The sequence below is a fragment of the Cetorhinus maximus genome, chromosome 25, assembly GCF_964194155.1.
Source record: "Cetorhinus maximus chromosome 25, sCetMax3.hap1.1, whole genome shotgun sequence".
Lineage (NCBI taxonomy): Eukaryota > Metazoa > Chordata > Chondrichthyes > Lamniformes > Cetorhinidae > Cetorhinus > Cetorhinus maximus.
In genome coordinates, this window is record NC_135903.1 from 14,820,052 (window position 1) to 14,840,802 (window position 20,751).

General features: G+C 41.0%; 1 protein-coding gene across 1 annotated transcript in view; it reads left to right on the plus strand.

Moving 5' to 3' along the window:
* retreg3 (reticulophagy regulator family member 3) overlaps positions 1-20,751 on the plus strand; it is a 55,217-nt gene that overhangs the window by 29,579 nt on the left and 4,887 nt on the right. Inside the window, exons 6-10 of the mRNA XM_078529538.1 lie at positions 7,293-7,419; positions 11,406-11,490; positions 12,947-13,084; positions 14,668-14,747; positions 15,667-15,799. Of these exons, the coding sequence (XP_078385664.1) occupies positions 7,293-7,419; positions 11,406-11,490; positions 12,947-13,084; positions 14,668-14,747; positions 15,667-15,799 (563 nt within the window). The remainder of the gene's footprint in view (positions 1-7,292; positions 7,420-11,405; positions 11,491-12,946; positions 13,085-14,667; positions 14,748-15,666; positions 15,800-20,751) is intronic.

Below are 20,751 nucleotides of genomic sequence, written 5' to 3' on the forward strand. Positions count from 1 at the left end.
CAGATTTTTGAGAAGAGATTTCCAGAGTTCCATTACCATTTGCACGAGAAAGTGCTTCATGACATCAGCACTAAATGGCTCAGTTCTGTTTTTTTAGGTTATACTGTAAGGAACATATTTTTTTTATTTTCTGTTGGACTGCGGATTAAAATTACAATGGCTGCAGTTTGAAATATGTGTCCACTGGAAAAGGATGACAGATAAATATGTTGTAGCCCTGGAAAAGAGTGTGCTATGAAAGACAGGATGGTGCCAGAAAGGAGTCCTGGACCAAGGGAGCTGCCTGACAACAGCATTTTAATTGGCTCCTGACCAGGTGACCAGGTTTTGTGTGAGAAGCAGTGCAGCTGAATAGCTCCTAGCCTGAAAGGAACAAGACCTAAAACCTCTTTCTCCTGTGTGTGGAAGATTCCAGTAATTCCACAATAATAGCTAGCTGGCTTTTCTTCTCATATCTCTATAACCTGGTCTCTCTCTGAAGACCCTTGTCAAGAGGCAAAGGGGAAAATCACTGTTTGAGAAATTGAAATGCAAGTGCTCAACCAGTGAACTAAATACTAAAAGTGCTGGAAGTCTACCTCATATCATCAACAAGAACTGAAAGGAATCTGGAAGACATCGATCAAAATCAACCCATCAAATCCTGTACTCCAGAATTGGTGCTATTGAGCTGTTTTATCCCATCTTTAAAATCCACGTTTTTGTGTCTTATGTGTCTTGTATGTGTGGGAATAGGGATTTAAGAAGGGAGTAGAGTTTAGGCTACAGTGTTAGAAATTAGCAGTTCATATTTCTTTCTTTTGCTACTGGTTAATGACAGTTTGTTCAATAAATGGTTATTTACTTATTAAGTTTACAAACCTGGTACTTGTATTCTGTTAACTTAAATTAAACAGGTAGAATTGGGGAAATCTGGTGGTTTGATCACATTTGCCACAGCTCGGAGAACAGTGGGGCTTGATATTACAGTGCATTATCCCAGTGGGTCGTGACAATACTCTCTTGCTCTGATCTTCCCCAATCAGAGTTTCTCTCTATGCTATTATCTTAGACATTTCAATCAGACCACAACATTCCATACTGAAGGGAATACAAGCCTAGATGATGTAACCTGTCCTATAATTCAATGCTTTTTGTCTGTTTCTTTCTGATGAATGTGCGTTGCACTGCCCATTTTCCCCCCACCACCTACCCCCGTCCTCCCATCTTGCCAAGGCCCATATATAGAACCTGAAAAAATAGAATATAGGTCTAAACTAGCTCGGAATATAAAAACAGATTATAAGAGCTTTTACAAATATATAATAAGGAGAGCACCTAGAGTAAACATTGACCCATTAGAGGCAGGAAATAATATAGGGAACTAAGAACTGATAGACAGACAGCAAATAGTTGTTTAACATCTTCACAGTGTAAGATGCAAATTAAGGGCAACCAAGGAGCTAGTAAGAATGAGGAACATCAGATAATTAATGTCAGCAGAAAAAAAATTGGAGAAATTTAAGGGACTAAAAGCTGACAAATTCAAAGGCCCTGATAGTGTACATCCTAGGGTTTTAAAAGAAGTAGCTCCAGAGATTGTGGATGCACTGGTAATGACTTTCCAAAACTCCCTAGGCTCTAGAACAATCCCAATGGCTTGGAAGTTCACAAATGTAATTTTTCTATTCAGGAAAGGAGGGAAAGGGAAAACAAGGAATTACAAGCCTATTAGCCTGATACCAGTCGTCGGGAAAATGCTGGAACCTATAATTAAGGACATATTAACAATGCAGTTGGAAAATCACAGTATGAGAAGACAAAGTCGTTGTAGTTTTACGAAAGGGGAATTCTGTTTGACAAATTTATTGAAGTGTTTTTGAGGATGTAACTAGGAGAGGAGAAAAAAAGGAACCAGTATATATGTAGTATACTTAGACTTCCAAATGGCATTTGATAAGGTGCCACACAAGATGGCATTTGGGGTAATATTATTAACATGATAGATGATGATCGGAAGATCTAGCCCAATAACTTGGACAAAGAAATCGAGAATGATTTATCTATGTTTGCTGATGGCACAAAACTAGATGGGAATGTAAGCTGTGACAAAAGAGGCTGCAAAGAGATATGGACAGGTTGTGAGAGAGGGCAACAAGGTGGCAGATAGAGTATAATGTGGGGAAGTTATTCACTTTGGTAGTAAGAACAAAAAAACATTTTTTTTAAAGGTGTGGCACCTCCAAACGTTGGTATTTAGAGAGACTTAGTGCGCCCGAAAAAGAACACAAAGTTAGCATGCAGGTACAGCAAGCAATTAGGAAGCATATGGCATGTTGGCCTTTAGTGCAAGGGGTTTGGAGTACAAGAATAAGGAAATCTTGCTACTGTTGTACAGGGTTTTAGTGAGAGCACACCTGGCGCACTGCGCAATTTTGGTTTCCATATTTAAGGAAGGATATACTAGCATTGGAGGTGGTACAGCAAAGATTCACTAGATTTGTTCCTGGATGAGTGGATTGTCTTATGATGAGAGGCTGAGTAAATTGTGCCTGTGCTCTCCAAGTTTAAAAGAATGAGAAGTGATCTCACTGTTTCCCTAGCTGGGGAATATAGAACATGGGGGTCACAGTCTCAGTCTCATTTAGGACTGAGATAAGGAGAGTTTTCTTCACTCAATCTTTGGAATTCTGCCCCAGAGGGCTGTGGATGCACCAACACTGAGTATATTTAAAGCTGAAGTAGACAGATTTTTGGTGTCTCATGGTAACAAGCGATCTGAAAGCAGATGGGAAAGTGGAGTTGAGGCACAAGATAATTTATGATTGAATTAAATGACGGAGCAGACTCGAGGTGGTCTACTCCTTGCTCCTATTTATTAAGCTCCCATGTTCTTATCCGCCCTGAAGTGTGGTGCCCAGAACTGAATGCAGCACTGATGATGGAGTTAATCAAAATTTTATACAACTGAAACATAACTTCCACATCTTTGTATTTCAACTCTTTTGAGATAAAAGCCAACGTTCCATTAACTTATTAAATTATTTTTATACTGTCCACCATCTTTTAGTAATGTCCCCATTAGCACATCCTTTAGATAATATCACCACCGTCAACACCACTTTGTCCTTTTGTCTATGACATCTTTGGCAGTCTCTTTTTGGCCTCCACCTATCACTGGCCCCCTATCCAGCTCTCCTGTCCCACCCCCTTCTACCAGCTTATATTTCATCTCATTTCTATATGTCTTAGTTCTGATGAAGGGTCATGCGGACTCGAAACGTCAACTGTATCCCTTTCCGCAGATGCTGTCAGACCTGCTGAGTTTTTCCAGGTATTTTAGTTTTTGTTCTAGATTTCCAGCATCCGCAGTATTTTGCTTTTATCTTTTAGTAATTTCTGTTTTTGGACTCCCTATATCTCTCTGCTGCTCCACAGTCCCTATCTTCTCGCCATCTAGAAAATACTCTGAGCTATCTCTCTTGGGTTGTAAATAGTTGACCTGCACTTTCCCACATTGAACTCCATCTGGTACAATTTTGTCCACTCACTTAATCTGCCAATGGCCCCTTGAAACCTCTTGCCCCCATTTGTAATATTTACTATGTGTCCTGTCTTGTCATCAGCAGAGTTGGATATATGGCTTCCTGTTCCTTTACTAAATCATTTATAAATATGGTGAAAAGCTGAGGCCCCAGTACAAATTCCTGGGGGACACCTGTAGTCATACCCTGCCAATTGGAATACATAACCATTATCTCAACTTTCATCTTCAATTCCCTACCCATGTCAGTAGGTTGTCTCAAATTTCATTCACTTCCATTTATGCTAGCATTTAGTCCAGAGGATGAAACTGTGCACCTGTGAAGGAATGCAGTTATAAATACAGAGTATAAGAGAATCCAGCTATAGATAAGGAGTTATAAGATTAAAATAGTGATCGTCCTATGAAGTAGGGATTAAAAATCAAAAGCAGAGTTCATTTGATGGACAAAGTTTCAAGAAGTTTATAAACATGCCAAGGCATAATTGTGTGCTCAAGGACAAAACATTCTGTGGCGTAGAATATGGTATATTTTCTAACACAAGACAGTTCTGAAAAAAACAGGAACTGACTTCTAAATCACGTCAGCAAGACATTGATAAATTGTAAGATAACACAATCTAACAATGGATAACCTTAAGTATGACCCTAAATAACTTGTCAACTGAATCCTGGAAACTGAGTGTAGTGACCACTGTCTGCACCTGTCGTTATCCTGTTTGCTTGAAGGATGTTGATGAAAACAAAAGATATTGACAACATGAGCGCTCAACATGCTTCCAGCTGGCTCAGTTCTTTTATGGTATTAATTTTTAGATTCATTGGATTCACTCCAGCATGCTTCAAGGTAAAGGCATAGCTGCTGGATTGTAGTGATGATAGTTAGGAGTATAGGAGAAGGAGTAGGCCTGTGGAGCCTGCTCCACCATTCAATTAGATCATGGCTAATCATCTACCTCAACACCACTTTCCTGCACTATCCCCTTATTCTTTGATACTATTAGTATCCAGAAATCTCATGATTTCTGTCTTGAATATGCTCAGTGGTTGAGCTTCCGCAGCCCTCTGGCATAGCAAATTCCAAAGACTGAGTGAAGAAATTTCTCCTCCTCTCGGTCCTAAATAGCCTGGCCCTTATTCTGAGACTGTGCCCTCTGATTCTAGACTCACCACCCAGGTTGAGTCTAAAGGGTGATCTACATCTACTCTGGCATGCTCTGTAAGAATTTTGAAAGTTTCAATGAGACCCCCTCTCATTCTTTGAAATTCTAGAAAATAAAGGCCCAGTTTCCTCAATCCTTCCTCATAAGACAATCCAGCCTTCCCAGGGATTAGTCTGGTGATCCTCTGTTGCACTCGCTCCATGGCATGTCTAGCCTTCCTTAGATAAGGGGACCAAAACTCTACACAATACTCCAGGTGCCGTCTCACCAGGGCTCTATACAATTGCAACAAAGACATCTTTACTCCTGTATTCAAACCCTCTTGCAATGGAGGCCAACATAATCATTTGCCTTCCTTATTGCTTGCTGAATGTACATGCTAGTTTTTCATGACTCATGAACAAGGGCACCCAGGTCCCTTTGGATATCAACACTTCCCAACATCTCACCGTTTAAGAAATATTCTGCCTCTCTTAATTGAAATAGAGGTATCTTGCCAGACTCGGGGATTTAAGGTAAAAACTACTTTGGATCTCTTAAATATCTTTCTGTAGCATTAATAAGACATGAATTCTCTATTAGAAACAGGATTATACTTTCTTTCCCTAGAACTATTCATGTTGCAATTAACATCAAAAGTGAATTGCATGTTTGGTTCTTTAATAAACTTTTACATAATTTAGAAAATATTTTGTCTCATATAGCCTTCAGTATCCAAACTCGAAAACCCATCTCTGTACACACTAAAGTGGAGAAAATTACATTGTTGAGGAGAAATGCCTGGACCCTTGTAATGTCCGGGATGTTATAATCTAGCTAAAACGTATTAAAATGGCTAACTGAGGACAGTAATGTTCTCTGGCGGTTCCTTCAGGAAGAGTTGGATCATTTCTTTGGACCCAATTAAGTGTCTGTGGAGCCTGTCTTTCTCAATCTTAAGTGAGAGTGATCATCTAAGGAGTTTGCCTGATCTGGAATAGTCCCAGAAAGGGGCTAGGATTATAATCCACTTCACACCTTGCTCTGGATTGAGATTTGTACCTTGGCTGAAAAAGAGACATGCTTTTAAAACCTTTCGCCTTGCACTCATCAGGATAGCTCGCAAGAAATTACCGACTATAACGGGGGAACAACAGTTTATACTGCATGAGAAGAGAGTGCTGATTGGTTGGCAAGTGGACTCTGATTGGTGGAGGCTTTGCCATACAGAATGCAACATGGAACATTTAACTGCCCAGCTTTGTTCAAATTCAACCTGGGCAGGTCGACTCTGATTGGTCAACGCATTGCCCTGGGGAATGAACTAGGGAATGACTGTCTCCAAAGCTTTTGTTAAGTTGAAAAAGGTGCCAAGTGTGGACACATTCCTTCTGCCTGCAAAGGACAGTGCTCTGTGTGTGAATATATGTGGCTTCTAGCATGCGTAAGTGGGCCACACTGCGTGCCCAACTGACAATCTTAAATTGGTTTTCAGTGTAATTCTTAGCACAATCAGGATTGTTCAGTGGGTGTTGCCCAATCGCGGAATCACATCTAATGTTGGACACCCTTTTGAGTTTTGCAAGCACGGGCTGGTTGAGTGCGGTTAATACTTTGCCTGTTGCGAACAGCCGAAGGGATGTGCTGTTTGATACGATCTGCCAATCATTAGAATGTCCAGCCTATATACCTGGCATCACACCAGCACTGAAATTCATATACCACATGGCTCATTTGTATGATAAACAGAAGATCTTTTTGGCTTGAAGGCAGCGTATCCTGTAAGTGGAGAATGCCATTTGTGTTGCCACTGTGTAGCAACAGCATGAAACGGCTAGTGTCCAACATTGTACGTGACACCATGATTGGACAGCACCTGCTCAACAATCCTGCTTTTATGTCAAAATATATTAAACTATTGTGAATTTCCACAACCACTGTCTGATTATCTTCCTATGGAATCATCTTCGAACGTTTTACTATATTAAAAGCTCGACAAATGTGAGTTACTGTCACAACGTCAATTTTACTTGCGACAAATTTAAAGGGAATTTTTATATATTTGGGCTACCACTGAGCTGATGTAATAAGGTGTAACACTGCGGTGGAACAGGGTTGGATGGTAAGGAAGTAATTGCTGGAGCACTATCTTTAATATTACAGCCTTGAAAGACAAAGTGACTGAGAATTGCTCATAACTATAATATTCTAGACTATTTAGTAAGCATTGTTACAAAGTGACACTTGTTAAAAATCATCTTTTGGGGGACTAAAATAGTCCTAATTCATGGCTCTTGGTGTATTAAATAAACCATCGCTGATTGTGTGCTCCTCAAAACATTCTGATTCACACAAATGGCTGCAGGTCAGCCCCGAAACCGTCCCCTTTTCTCAGACTGGGCTCTGGATCAGAAACAACTCCTGTCCTCTAGTCTGGTGGTGATATCTGGGGCACAAGGTATTATGTGGACCGAGCCCCTGACCCTTCCTCTGACGATGTACTAGTATCTGTAGCTATAGTCTGTTATAACTCGTCCTTGCTACAGCTCATTTTAGATTGTGTTTGTAGGTGAGCATCTGTTTTGATGGCGTTCTAACACATGCTGTGGCCCTTTATTCACATGCAGCTGGGGCCTTGTTCACCCAAAACTACTCAGCGTTCCTGAACTTTGTCACAGAATGGCAGAGCTCTCACTCAGTGCAGAGAGGTTCTTGAAGAACTTGTACCATTTTAAAAAACAGAATCCTGGCAAGGTAAGAGCTTTGTTGAACAGGTTATCAGGTTACTGTAATTTTGGAGAAGTTCATTGTACTGATTTTAAAGTACTTGTATTTGAGAGTTGCTGTAAAAAGATACATGTCTAAGCTTTTTGTCTTGCACTCATCAGGACACTTGGCAAGACTACCAATATAAGGGGAAAACATCAATTTATACTGTATGTGAAGAGAGTGCTGATTGGTTGGCAAGAGGCGTTGTCATGGAGAATGCACCAGTGATGGTGACTGACAGTAAGTCGTTTGGAATCCAGCAATATGCGTGTGCTAGATTAGCTCAGCGCGCTTTTAAAGATTTGGCACCTTCAGTGGACTCTGGTTTGTGGCTCGATAGTTAGGAGTAGTGTTATGATCCCAGCTGAGGTTACCCTTGGACAAGCCTGATCCCAGAGTGGAACCCAGTTTGATAGATCCTAATTTTTATTTGTTTGTTTAGATACATGGAGAGTAGCTACTGAATAAACTTGTAACAAAAGAATAAAACATTTATTAAACAAGAAAAGATTAATTATATTGCAATACTTCTTCACCCACAACTATACCTTTACAGATATATACAGATTTGCAAGGATAACACAAGTTACAAAAGCTATCGTATACTTTAATGTCCACAGTAAGTACAAGTCTATGTACACCTATGGCGACCTGTGGTCAGACACACCACACTCCGAAACCAAGCGACAGATGTCACCTCAACCAGATGCTATGGATCTCTCCTCAATTCCCCCCAGGGCTTATCACACCGTGAACCAACTGGTCTCAGTGCGCTCCGTCTTTCACATGAGGGCTTCCAATCTCCACTCTCCAAGACCTCACTTTGGAATCTTCTCCCAACCCGACACTTTCTCTCCAACGCCTTCTGCAAGGGTTCACCTCCAGGGTTTCAAGCTCTCCTGCTGATGTTCCTCTTCCCTGGGTCACCACGTGCATCCAAGCTGTTTTCCATGCACTCTCTCACACCCTTTCAGCCGTTAACAGTACCACAGCTTCACATGCCTATGGTAAAGAGTTACAGACCTTCAGTTATCTCTGTGAATCTTCTTGCCTCTTGCAAGCTGTTCTCGCTTTAAATCTGCTTTCCGCAGCTTTTGTCTCTTTAAATCTGAAGCTTGAAACCTTTCTGCCTCTCACTCTTAACTTCTTTAACAGGACCTTTTCCAGGTTCCTGGCCTGCTTGGGACTTTCCCCTGTTTCCATCTCACTCCTTTGGCCTTGGGACCTTATGGTTCTTTTGGGAAATCTGCAGCCCCCTCTCCCCGTGCCCTGTCTCTCTGGGGTCCTGGCTTCAAACTGAATTTAAAACTGCTGTTTATTTAGTTTTTCTGTGTGTCTGTGGGAGGGACCTGCTTCTCTGGGCCCCTGTTGCTAGGCAACAGCCCAATTCTTCTACTCTTGTTTGCTTAACTTCTTAAGTTGTAAACTCTCATTAGAAATGCAAACACCTTTTTAAAGTGAAACTAAAACTCCATTTGACCTTTCTTAACACACAGAAATGCAAATCAAACTTAAACTTTAAAGCTAAAACTTATTCCTAACACCTACAAATACCAATATAACTTATTGAACTGTCTCTATTTCCTAACAGTAGAGGAGTTTGAACTCAGAAAATACCTCTTCCTGTTTGATTTGGGATGAAGGCACACCAAAATTGAAACCGTGCGCAAGAATAAACTCCTCGCTTTCTAAGAGTACGTGATCAGTGTTATGGCACAGCCAGTGGTAAATGCTGAGTTGTTCAAATCCCAAAGGGAAACTTGAAACAACTGTCACAACGTGTTTTGCAGTTTATATAAATTTCGAGATGCATGCCTTGAATTCAGTAGTAATAAGACCACCAAGTCTTATAGGTTTTACAAAACTAGATTAAACATTTATTGATAAGAGAAATGATTTTAAGCACATACATATGTCTACAAATTACTACTATAATAACTTCTAAATCCCCTACTTCATCTGACTCCCAGTTACACTTTCGTTAAGGCAACAGTAAGACACACAGATTTTAAAAGACCCAGGCAAAGAAACATGATACCCTGAACCAGTCGAATTCAGTGAGTTTTCTTAACTTCAGTTCTTTGAAAACAGCAGCTTGAGGCATAGATGCTGAAGGCTTTTCACCCTTGTTAGATTTTAAAATGCCTACCCTTACACACAACCTTCGCTCCTTTATACATATTTTCCCCATTGAATGCAAATACCCGTTGTTTCACTATGTCTTTCGACTTTACCTTTCTGATCATAAAAATATAGCATAGTACTCATTTTACCAGTAATCTTTGGGAAAAATAAACACATTGTTTCTGAACTTCACCAGGCTTGTTGACACACTTCACTCCTCCTTTGAAAGCAATCTAGTCTGGTTTATTTAAAAATGAAAATGTTCCCTTTACCGCAATGTTTACCTACTGAACATTTCAACCCTAGCTTCTCCCTTAATATATCAAAGCCTTCAGACCAGCTGTCTTTTATCCAATTAAGTCTCGCACATGCACAGCCACATATAGACACAGATACCAATATTTTACAACAAATTCCAGTAACATTGAGAATTATTATATCTTCCTGACAGTCAGAGAGATTTGTTATGTGTTTAGTGGCATAATTAATTGTGCTGCCAAACTGCTTCCGCTTAAGTGAGTTTATGGTGCAGACATGTTTCAAATGGGCACTGTTTATGGTGTGGTCATCTATTGAAGCAATATAGCAGCATAAACGGATCAAATCGAAAATTTAAACAAATTTGCGCACTTCTGACCAAGCACAGTGTAGGGAACGGCATAAATTAGTAACCCTATTACCAATCTGTTCAATCTCATCTCGCATAAACGCTTGCTCGATCGTGGGAATGTGTCTTACTTAGCATTATCGATACATTTGGAAATGAAAACTGGCACAACCTTGAAGACACTGAATCCTTGAAAGCGTACCTAGCTGATTTAGCACATGCAGATTGCAGAATTCCGAGCAACTAATTGTCAGTCACCATCGCTAGCGCATTCTCCATGGCAATGCCTCTTGCCAACTAATCAGCATTCCCTTCACATACAGTATAAATTGTTGTTTTCCCCTCATGTTGGTATTCTTGCGAAGTATCCTGATGAGTGCAAGACGAAAAGCTTAAACATGTCTCTTATTTTCAGCAATACTCAAGTTCTGTACTACCAAATGATTATTTGTACTTATATTTATTCCATCATACAAGAGATTGTGCATTTTTGTTAAAAGAAGACACCATTGTGTTTGGAATCTATTGGCCCCATTGCCTTCTGGAGAGTTCCATGATTGTAAGATCTTTTTAGCAAGTCATTCTACATTCTTCATGAAAACATTTAGAAAAGTTTAAATTCCTCAAATCAGCTGCATTACAATCCCTCCAAAGATGACTTCAAAGTTGTCTTTAAAAAGACAGCATTTCTTTTTAAACATCTGGTCAGTGGCTCTGATGCAATTAATGCCCGTAGTGCAGCAGTCACCAGGACATGTGGTGGATGAGGGAACGGACAAGGGGAGTGGGCAATGAGGGTGCGAGGGGTAAGTGAATGTGAGAAGGTGGTTGAAAGGAGGGGCATGGGATAGGTGGGAGAAAAAGTTGGAGAGTGGAGTGGGCTTATGATAGTTGAGGGTACGAGGGTGGATATGTAAGGATGTGGATGAGGGCAGGAGAGGATGGGAGTAGGTAGAAATGGGTGAGTGAGTGAGGGTAGGACAGGTTGGGTGAAGATGGGAGGCGGTGTATTGCTGGGAGACCTGTGGATGAGATAAAGTGACAGTAAGTGGTCTGATTGCAAGATTTTAAACTCTTCAGGATCTCTTAGATTTAATGGAGGATGAAACTCATAGTGCCTGAAGCTGTTAATGTGCCTTCCCTGGAAATCTCATAATGCTACTAGTGATGTGGGAATCATTATGGAAAATAGCTCAGTATGCAAGATCTGAATTAATTGTATCTGGATTGTTTTGTTCAGTTTTGCCTTTTAGCTTCTGGTGTATTCACATTCCTGGCTGTAATTGGACGCTATATTCCTGGACTCCTCCTGTGCTACGTCAGCTGTAAGTGCAGTTTTAATATATCTGACTTGTCCTAGATAAGTTCATTCTGTACAAAGTGATTTCTTTTTACTTGCCTTCTGTACTCCCTACTGTTGGTCTGTACTTGGTGATCTGCAGTGAATTTGAAAACCAATGTTCTGATTGAGCAGCTGAAATACAGCAGCTCTTTCATAAGCCCAGTGGTGCTTAGATTGTATCCACCATAAAGCATACTTCCTTCTGCATGTATGAGTAGCCTCTTCACCCCACGTCCACAAACACCCTACTCCAAATAAAGCAATCACAAATTCGTTTTCACAGCTATGGTTAGCTCTGTGCCTTTAGTCCAAGTATATTGAGCACTCGCTGCTACTGCTTGGTGTCACAGATCAGTGGACATCAACAGCATGTGGCAGTGAGAGAATATGAGCAGTGTGACTGGTCACAAATTCAGGAGCAGGTTGGGACAACTGCGTTGTTATAAAAGGAAAGGAAAAACAGATATATATTTATATAATGCTTTTCATGACCACTGGATGTCTCAAAGTGCTTTACAGCACAAGAAATATATTTGAAGTGTAGTCACTGCTGTAGTGTAAGAAACGCAGCAGACAATTTGCACTCAGCAAGCTCCTGCAAACAGAAATGTGTAATGACCAGATAACCTGTTTTTGCAATATTGATTGAGGGATAACTATTGACGAGGACGCCAGGAATAATTCCCCTGTTCTTCAGTATTGTGCCACAGGATCTTTTAAGTCCACCTGAAAGGGCAGATGGAGCCGCAGTTTAACATCTCATCTGAAAGACAGCATCTCCAACTGTGCGGCACTCCCTCAGTACTGCATTGGAGTGTCAGCCTTAACTTTTATATTCAGGTCCTGGAGCGGGACTTGAAACCAGAACCTTTGACTCTGAGGCAAGAGGGCTACCAACTGAGCCACGGCTGATGCACAATTTTCAGTTCTGCCTCAATATTCAGGAACTGAAGACATATCTGACCTCAGTCACATATCTAATAGCTGATCAGAGTTGACAATTCCAGGAGTGAAGGAGCTAAGCTTCATATAAGGGTGCAATAAAATGGAATGTTCTGGAGCTTCACTGCTGCTGTTCTTCTTTATAATTGAATCCTTGCTTAAAAATAAACGTTTGCAGTGACTTCGCTAAGGATTGAAATATAGTGGGGCAGCATGTTACCTGTGAAGTTATTTCTCTTGTATAGTTGTAATGCTATAAAGCAGGGAGGGCTTCTAAGTGCATTTATGAATATTTTTACTCACCCGAATTAAATACCAAGACAACAGACTTTAAAGGTACTCACTCCCACACTCTTCCCTGCTGCAGCGTTACCCTGTCTGCTATTTGAATCCAGAAGGAAAATCTGTGCGTGGCCAAATAACCTGGCTTAACCTTTGGGGCCTCCCTGCTGTGGTTTGTCACTCATTTTTTTCATGAATGATTTCTTTTCCCACAGTGATTGGCATACTGCTCTGGCCCTTGGCTATTTATCACCAATTGGGGCTAAAGATTTATGCCAGAATTGAACCCTTGCTTAGGCGGCTGGATTTCAGCATGAAGGGATACATGTTGACAAAACAACGGGAGCGACAGTGTGAGTAACGGGACGGGGGGGAGCTTTGCGATCAGTGAAATTAACGTTTGGTTATGGCATGTCTTTAATTACCATCTGACTAAAGCTCTATTGCATTTTATAAAAACTAATGTAGATTGGGATTAAGTATGACACATCAGAACCCTAGTGTAATAGCTTTTGTTCTGGCATGGTATATGAAGGGGTAACAACTTGGTTTACTCTCAGACATCATGTCCAACTTGATACAATAGAAATAATTGGTTTGACTGAGCCTGGTTTGAAGGAAGGACCATGTTACTCAAATACAAATATCTTGTGGTGTATCTTCAGTAATAAATTTGATTGTCAGCATAATTGAATTAAAGAGATGGTTAAAACTACTCTCTCCCAATCACATTTTGAAGGTATCAATCGGTCTTGTTCGATTCCAAGTATTCAGAGTTGGACTAGATAGCTCCTGTAGATGGGGACAATGAAAGAATATTCCTAATGTCATAGTTGATGACTCTTGCTCTAAACTATTTAGTTTTTGCTACTAATTTCAGAAAATAGCTATAAACATGACTTCTGTAAAAAAAAAAGTTACTGCTATAATTTGCTTGTTCTTTGGTTAATAAATTTGCTCGTCTGTTAAACCCAAAGTGTACCATAATCCTGCACCTTCTGAAGATCAGCAAGACCATATGGCAAAGCCTGTAACTGAAATAAATTGAAGTTGTCAGTATCTTTTGTGAGGGCAGCTAGTCAATCAGCAAATGTGAATGAAGTGAGGAACAACCAAATTGATCTCAAATGTAAGGGATGATGACTTAGTGAAATTTGCATCCTACAATTCAGTGCTGGTTGTCTGTTGTTACTGGGAAAATAACAATGAGTTTAATGTGCTTGCCATGAATACCATGTAAATCATCCAGCAATTTGTGGCAAGGAAGAGAAGAGCTGCGAATCGCCAAAATTTGCTGGATGATTTGCACCGCTCTGCAATTAGCCTTGAGAAAGAGCCAGTTTGCCCTCGGCCTCCCTGTGTTTTCAGAAATTGCTATATTTGCATATTAATTATCAATTAAACTCACCTTGGAAAATTTGGACTGATACCTAACTATTAAAGGACCCTTTTAATGAGACTTGTGTGCATTCAATGTCATTCAACCTCTAGGCCTAGAAAGGAGATATTTGAAACTATGGAGCCTCCTTCAGGTAGTAAATTGTTTTGCGAGATATTTTAATATCTTTTATTAATGTCCCTTTTGCCTCTTTTCTCTTGATCTTTTTATTTCTTTTTCTGTCCATGATTGATTCAAATTCACTATTTCCTGTACCATTGTTATTGTTGCTTTCTCATTCCTTTAAATCTAATTAGCTAAGGAAATAGACAGTTGTTATTGTTAACTAAGGTCCCAGATGCCCTGTTATAAGCTCATAGCTTTTCAAATTTGCAATGCAGAATATTTTTGAGCTCAAGTTTGAGGGGAGAAAAGTCTAACGAATGGCACATGTTGCAGGATGCCTCATTGCAGCAAATTCTGGGCACATACTAAAATGGAGGAGCAGCTCCACATGGTTGTTACACACCACAGTATCTTTTCTCTGTTTTGTTTCAGTGCATCATCAAGCAATGGCTGTCAGAACAGCAGATGATGGAAGTGACAGTGAAGCTGAGTTGGCTGCCTTCTGCCCTAAGGTACAGAACATGTTTTTCTCCTGATAGCACTGCTGTGTGTATATGAGTGACTCATTCTCACCCCTTGTGCTCTCCTTGGCCTCCCCCACTTCTTGCTTACTGTCCTCAGCCACCTTCTCTACTACTCTCGCTCTCCTCAGTCCTCCGCCCCACAACATTGCTTGCTGAAGACTGCCACCCCGCCACACACTGCTTGTTCTCCTCAGGAATGCCCACCCCCACACTGCTCTATCACCTCAAGAAGGCCCCCCCCCCCCCCCACCCACTGCTCATTCTGCTCATCTCACCAACTTTAAAAAAAAGTTTCAAAATATTTACAATTCGCTGTGAAGTTTAAATACCAGTGTCAGATTTGAAATAGATTGGTTGAGTTGTAATTTGTCAATAATCCCTCAGTGCCTGAGCTCCCTAAGGATAGTGGATTTGCAGCTTGTTCATTGAGATTCTGTTGTGCTTTATTGTGGAATCTAGAATAATCATCTGGATGTTTTAAGAGAGCAGATCCCTGAATAACACTCAATAGAAATTCTCTGAGATCAAAGAATCATTGTTCATATTTAGAAATTAAATTAAGATCTCTCTTCTTTTAGTGAGTGGTTAAAGTGATACGTTTGCTATTTTTGTAAATTCAAATTCAAATATAATGCTGAAACCATTTTCTTATGGCAGTCTCTGCAAAGGGCTTTCCATGATCACATGGTCATTATTGCTTTATTGTTTGTGGGAGCCAGCTGTGCACACATTAGTTGCCATGTTTTCTACATTACAACAGTGACTCCACTTCAAAAATACTTCATTGCCTGTAAAGCACTTCGGGATATTCAGTGATCATCAAAGGCTGTATGAAGGCAAGCCTTTTTTCTTTTTGGAATTCAATGGAAAATCTTATTTCTCTCTCTCCTGTTTCTTGCATGGAAAGCTTGATGACTCCATAATTGCGAAGGAACTGGAAATTTCAGACTCTGAGCATTCTGACACTGAGGTGTCGTACGCTGAGAATGGAACTTTCAACTTATCCCGAGGACAGACTCCAATAACAGATGGTTCTGAAGGCAAGTTCTTAAGTTCTAATGGAAGTCTGTTTAAACACCTTATTTTAATATTCAAAAATCAAGAAAATTGCATTACCTGCAGTCAGATCTTTTTCATTAGGTGAATTTTGTTAGATTCTGTGAAAGTTGTATGTCAGGTATCGACCCAATTCTATAGGTGTCCTGGCGATGTGCCACACAACAGAAGATGAGAGTTCATTCACTGAATTTATTTTTTCCCCAATCTGAATCACCTTACTTTACCTGTGGTATAGGATGTCTGTAGTGGGTGAGTGATTCGGGCTCTTTTCAAACTGATTTTAAATGTTTTCTCACTTGTTTAACACGAGAATTAATTTGAGTTTCTCCCTCTCAGTCAGAAAGTAAGTTCAAGGTGTAAAACATCTAAATGTTGATGTTCAGAGAAATTTGGGTATACTCGCACAAGGAACACAATGTTAGCATGCAGGCACAGCAAGCAACAAAGCAACCTTGCTACAATTGTTCAAGGTGTTTGATGACATCACACTTGGTTCAGCAGCCTTGTGCCTTGGTGCACTGTACACAGCGTTAGTCTCCACTGGGATGGGAGGAATGCAGAGTTGATCTAGCCCTGCTACTCCACAGGTTGTACCATTAGTTAAAAAGTTTAATTTTCTTACCAGCATGGCCAATTATTTGCCTTCACTACAGTTACCCAGAATAAAAGAACCAGGCTTCTTGCAGTAAACAACCAACTTTAGTTTGTTTTAAAACCAGTCCTGTCAAATAGAAAGGCAAAGCTTATCAACAGTATGGAATATGAAATGATACTAATTACTCTTTTGAGATACCCTAAGTGTCTGTGTCTCTCTCTCACACACACATACTGAATTCCCAAGGTGAGGTAAGAGTGACTGCCCTTGACATCAAGGCCACATTTGACAGTGTGTGTCATCAAGAAGCCTTAGCAAAACTGGAGTCAATGGGAATCATGGGGTAAACCCTCCACTGGTCGGAGCCATAACTAGCACAAAGTAAGATGACTGTGGTTGTTGGAGGTCAGTCATCTCAGCCCCAGGACATCACCAGGGTAGTGTCCTCGGCCCAACCATCTTCAGCTGCTTCATCAATGACCTTCCTTCCATCATAAGGTCAGAAGTGGGGATGTTCACTGATGATTGCATGATGTTCAGCATCATTCGCGACTCCTCAGATATTGAAGCAGTCCATGTCCAAATGCAAGAAGACCTGGACAATATCCAGGCTTGGGCTGACAAGTGGCAAGTAACATTCGCACTGCAAAAGTGCAGTCAGGTCAGGCAATGACCATCTCCAACAAGAAAGAATCCAACCATCGCCCCTTGATGTTCAATGGCATTACCATCACTGAATCCCCCACTATCAACATCCTGGGGGTTACCATGGACCAGAAACTGAACCAGACTAGCCATATAAATACTGTGGCTACAAGAGCAGGTCAGAGACTAGTGTGGCGAGTAACCCACTTCCTGACTCCCCAAAGCCTATCCACCATCTACAAGGCACAAGCCAGGAGTATGATGGAATACTCTCCACTTGCCTGGATGAGTGCAGCTCCCACAATACTCATGAAGCTTGACATCGTCCAGGACAAAGCAGCCCACTTGATTGGCACCACATCCACAAACGTTCACTCCCTCCACCACCGATGCACAGTGGCAGCAGTGTGCACCATCTACAAGATGCACTGCAGGAATTCACCAAGGCTCCCTCGACAGCACCTTCCAAACCCACTATCATCTAGAAGGAGAAGGGCAGCAGATAGATGGGAACACCACCAGCTGGAAGTTCCCCTCCAAGTCACTCGCCACCCTAACTTGGAATTATATCGCCGTTCCTTCACTGTCGCTGGGTCAAAATCCTGGAACTCTCCAACAGCACTGTGGGTGTACCTACACCACATGGACTGCAGCGGTTCAAGAAGGCAGCTCACCACAACCACCTTCAAGGGCAATTAGGGATTGGCAATAAATGCTGGCCCAGCCAGTGAAGCCCACATCCCGTGAATGAATTAAAAAAAAGCACGCGCACGTGCACACACACACAGACACACATAGCCACGTGCAAAAAAGCAATGAAATAAAATAGAAATGGAGGAATTTGGCCGAAGGTTAAAAGTTAGTAGTTCAAAGGCAAAAGATAGAATGGTGGAGTTCTTGAATTGGCCTCTGGGTTGTGCAGTTGGTGTCTCAGCACTGATCGCAAAACAACCAATGTCTCTGGCACTGCTTAACAGGTGGACTCATGGAATACTCAAGGGTACTGTATTCCAGCACGCAAAGCATTTCAGGAGAAGCTTATATTTACTTCGACTGTGGACTGGCTTTGGACTGCAGAAAGTTGCTGTCTTAAAAACACAGAAAACAGGAGCAGGAGTAGGTCATTCAGCCCTTTGAGCTTCACCATTCAATATGATCATGGCTGATCCTCTAGCTCAATGGCATACTCCTCTCTCCCCATACTCATTGATGCCTTTAAAGTTCAGAAATCTATCTATTTCCTCTTTAAATATATTGAGTGACTTGGCCTCCACAACCTTCTATGGTAGAGAATTCCACAGGTTAACCACCCTCTTGAGTGAAGAAGATTTCCCTCACCTCAGTCCTAAATGGCCCACCCCATACCTTGAGACTGTGATCCCTTGTTCTAGACATCCCAGCGAGAGGAAACACCATCCCTGCATCCGTTCTGTCCAGCCCTGTCAGAATTTTATACGTTTCAGTGAGATTCCCCTCTCATTCTTCTAAACTCCAGTGAATACAGGCCTAGTCAATCCAATCTGTTCTCGTATGACAATCCTGCCATCCCTGGAAACAGTCTGGTGAACCTTCGCTGCACTCCCTCTGTGGCAAGTATATGCTTTCTTAGGTAAGGAGACCAAAACTGCACACACTACTCCAGGTATGGTCTCACCAAGCTATATTAAGGCATCCTTGCTCCTGTACTCAAGTCCTCTCGCAATGAAGGCCAACGTACCATTTGCCACCTTAACTGCTTGCCGCACCTATACGCTTACTTTCAGCGATTGGGGTACAAGATCACCCAGGTCCCTTTGTACATCAACATTTCTCAATCTTACCACCATTTAAATAATGCTCTGCCATCCTGTTTTTCCTACCGAAGTGGATAACTTCACACTGATCCACATTATACTGTACTTGCCATATATTTGCCCACTCACTCAACTTGTCTAAATCACCTTGAAGCCTCTTAACATCCTCCTCACCACTCACATTCTCACCAAGCTTTGTGTCATCAGCAAACTTGGAAACATTACATTTGGTTCTCTCATCCAAATCATTGCTATGCAAGCACTGATCCCTGAGTACCCCACTAGTCACCGCCTGCCACTCCAAAAATACCCATTTATTCCCACTTTAAGTTTCCTGTCTGCTAACCAATTCTCAATCCATGCCTATATATTACCCCCAATCCCATGTGCTTTAATTTTGCACACTAACCTCTTATGTGGGATTTTATCAAAAGCTTTCTGAAAATCCAAATAGACCACATCCACTGGCTCTTCCTTATCTATTCTGCTAGTTACATTCTCAAAAAACTCCAGTAGGCTTGTCAAAGATGATTTCCACTTCATAAATCCATGTTGACTTTGTCTAATCCCATTGATATTTCCTGTGTCCTGTTATCACATCCTTCATAGACTCTAGCATTTTCCCTACTACTGATGTTAGGCTAACCAGTCAGTAATTCTCTCTTTTCTCCGCCCCCCACCTCTCTTTTTAAATAGTGGGGTTACGTTTGCCACCCTCCAATCTGCCGGGACTGTTCTAGAATCTACAAAATTTTGGAAGATGACAACCAACGCATCCACTATCCCTATAGCCACCATCTTTAGTACCCTGGGATGTAGATTATCAGGCTTTGGGGATTTCAACTCATACCTTCTCGAAACATTAACTCTGTTTCTCTCTCCACGGATGCTACCAGACCTGCTGAGTTTTTTCAGCATTTTCTGTTTTTATTTCAGATTTTCAGCATGCTCAGTATTTTGCTTTTACCTGAAGATTTATCGGCTTTCAGTTTCATTAATTTCTCTAGCACTATTGTTTTAGTAATACTAATTTCCTTCAATTCCTCCTTCTCACTAGACCCTTGGTACCCTAGCATTTCTGATATGTTATTTATGTCTTCCTCTGTGAAGACAGAACTAAAGTAGTTGTTCAATTGCTCTGCCATTTCCTTGTTCTCTATTATAAATTCTCCTGTTTCAGACTGTAAGGGACCTACATTTGTCTTCACTAATTTTTTTCTTTTTACATATTTAAAGAAGCTTTTACAGTTTTATGTTCCTTGCTAGTTTACTCTCATACTCTATTTCCCCCCTCTTAACCAACCTCTTGGTTCTCCTTTGCTGAATTCTAAACTGCTCCCAATCCTCAGGCTTGCTACTTTTTCTAGCAACTTTGTAGGACTCCTCTTTGGATCTAAGACTATCCTTAATTTCTTTTGTTAGCCATGGTTGGGCTGCTTTTCCTGTTGTTTATGCGCCAGAAAGGAATGTTTAACTGTTGCAATGCATACATTCATTCCTTAAATATTAGCTACTGCCTATCCACCATCATGCCTTTTAATGAAGTTCCCCAATCTATCTTAGCCAACTGACGCCTCGTACCTTCATAGTTTCCTTTGTTTAGATTTAGGATCCCAGTTTCAGATTGGACTACTTAACTTTCCATCCTAATGAAGAATTCTATCATGTTATGGTCACTGTTCCCCAAAGGACCCCGCAGAAGAAGATTATTAATTAACTCCTTTTCATTGCACAATACCAGTTCTAGGAGAGCCTGTTCCCTAGTTGGTTCCTCGATATACTGGTCTAAAAGACCATCTCGTACACACACCAGGAATTCATCTGTCACAGAATTATTGCTGATTTGGTTTGCCCAATCTATGTGTAGATTAAAGTCATCCATGATTACTGTAGCACCCTT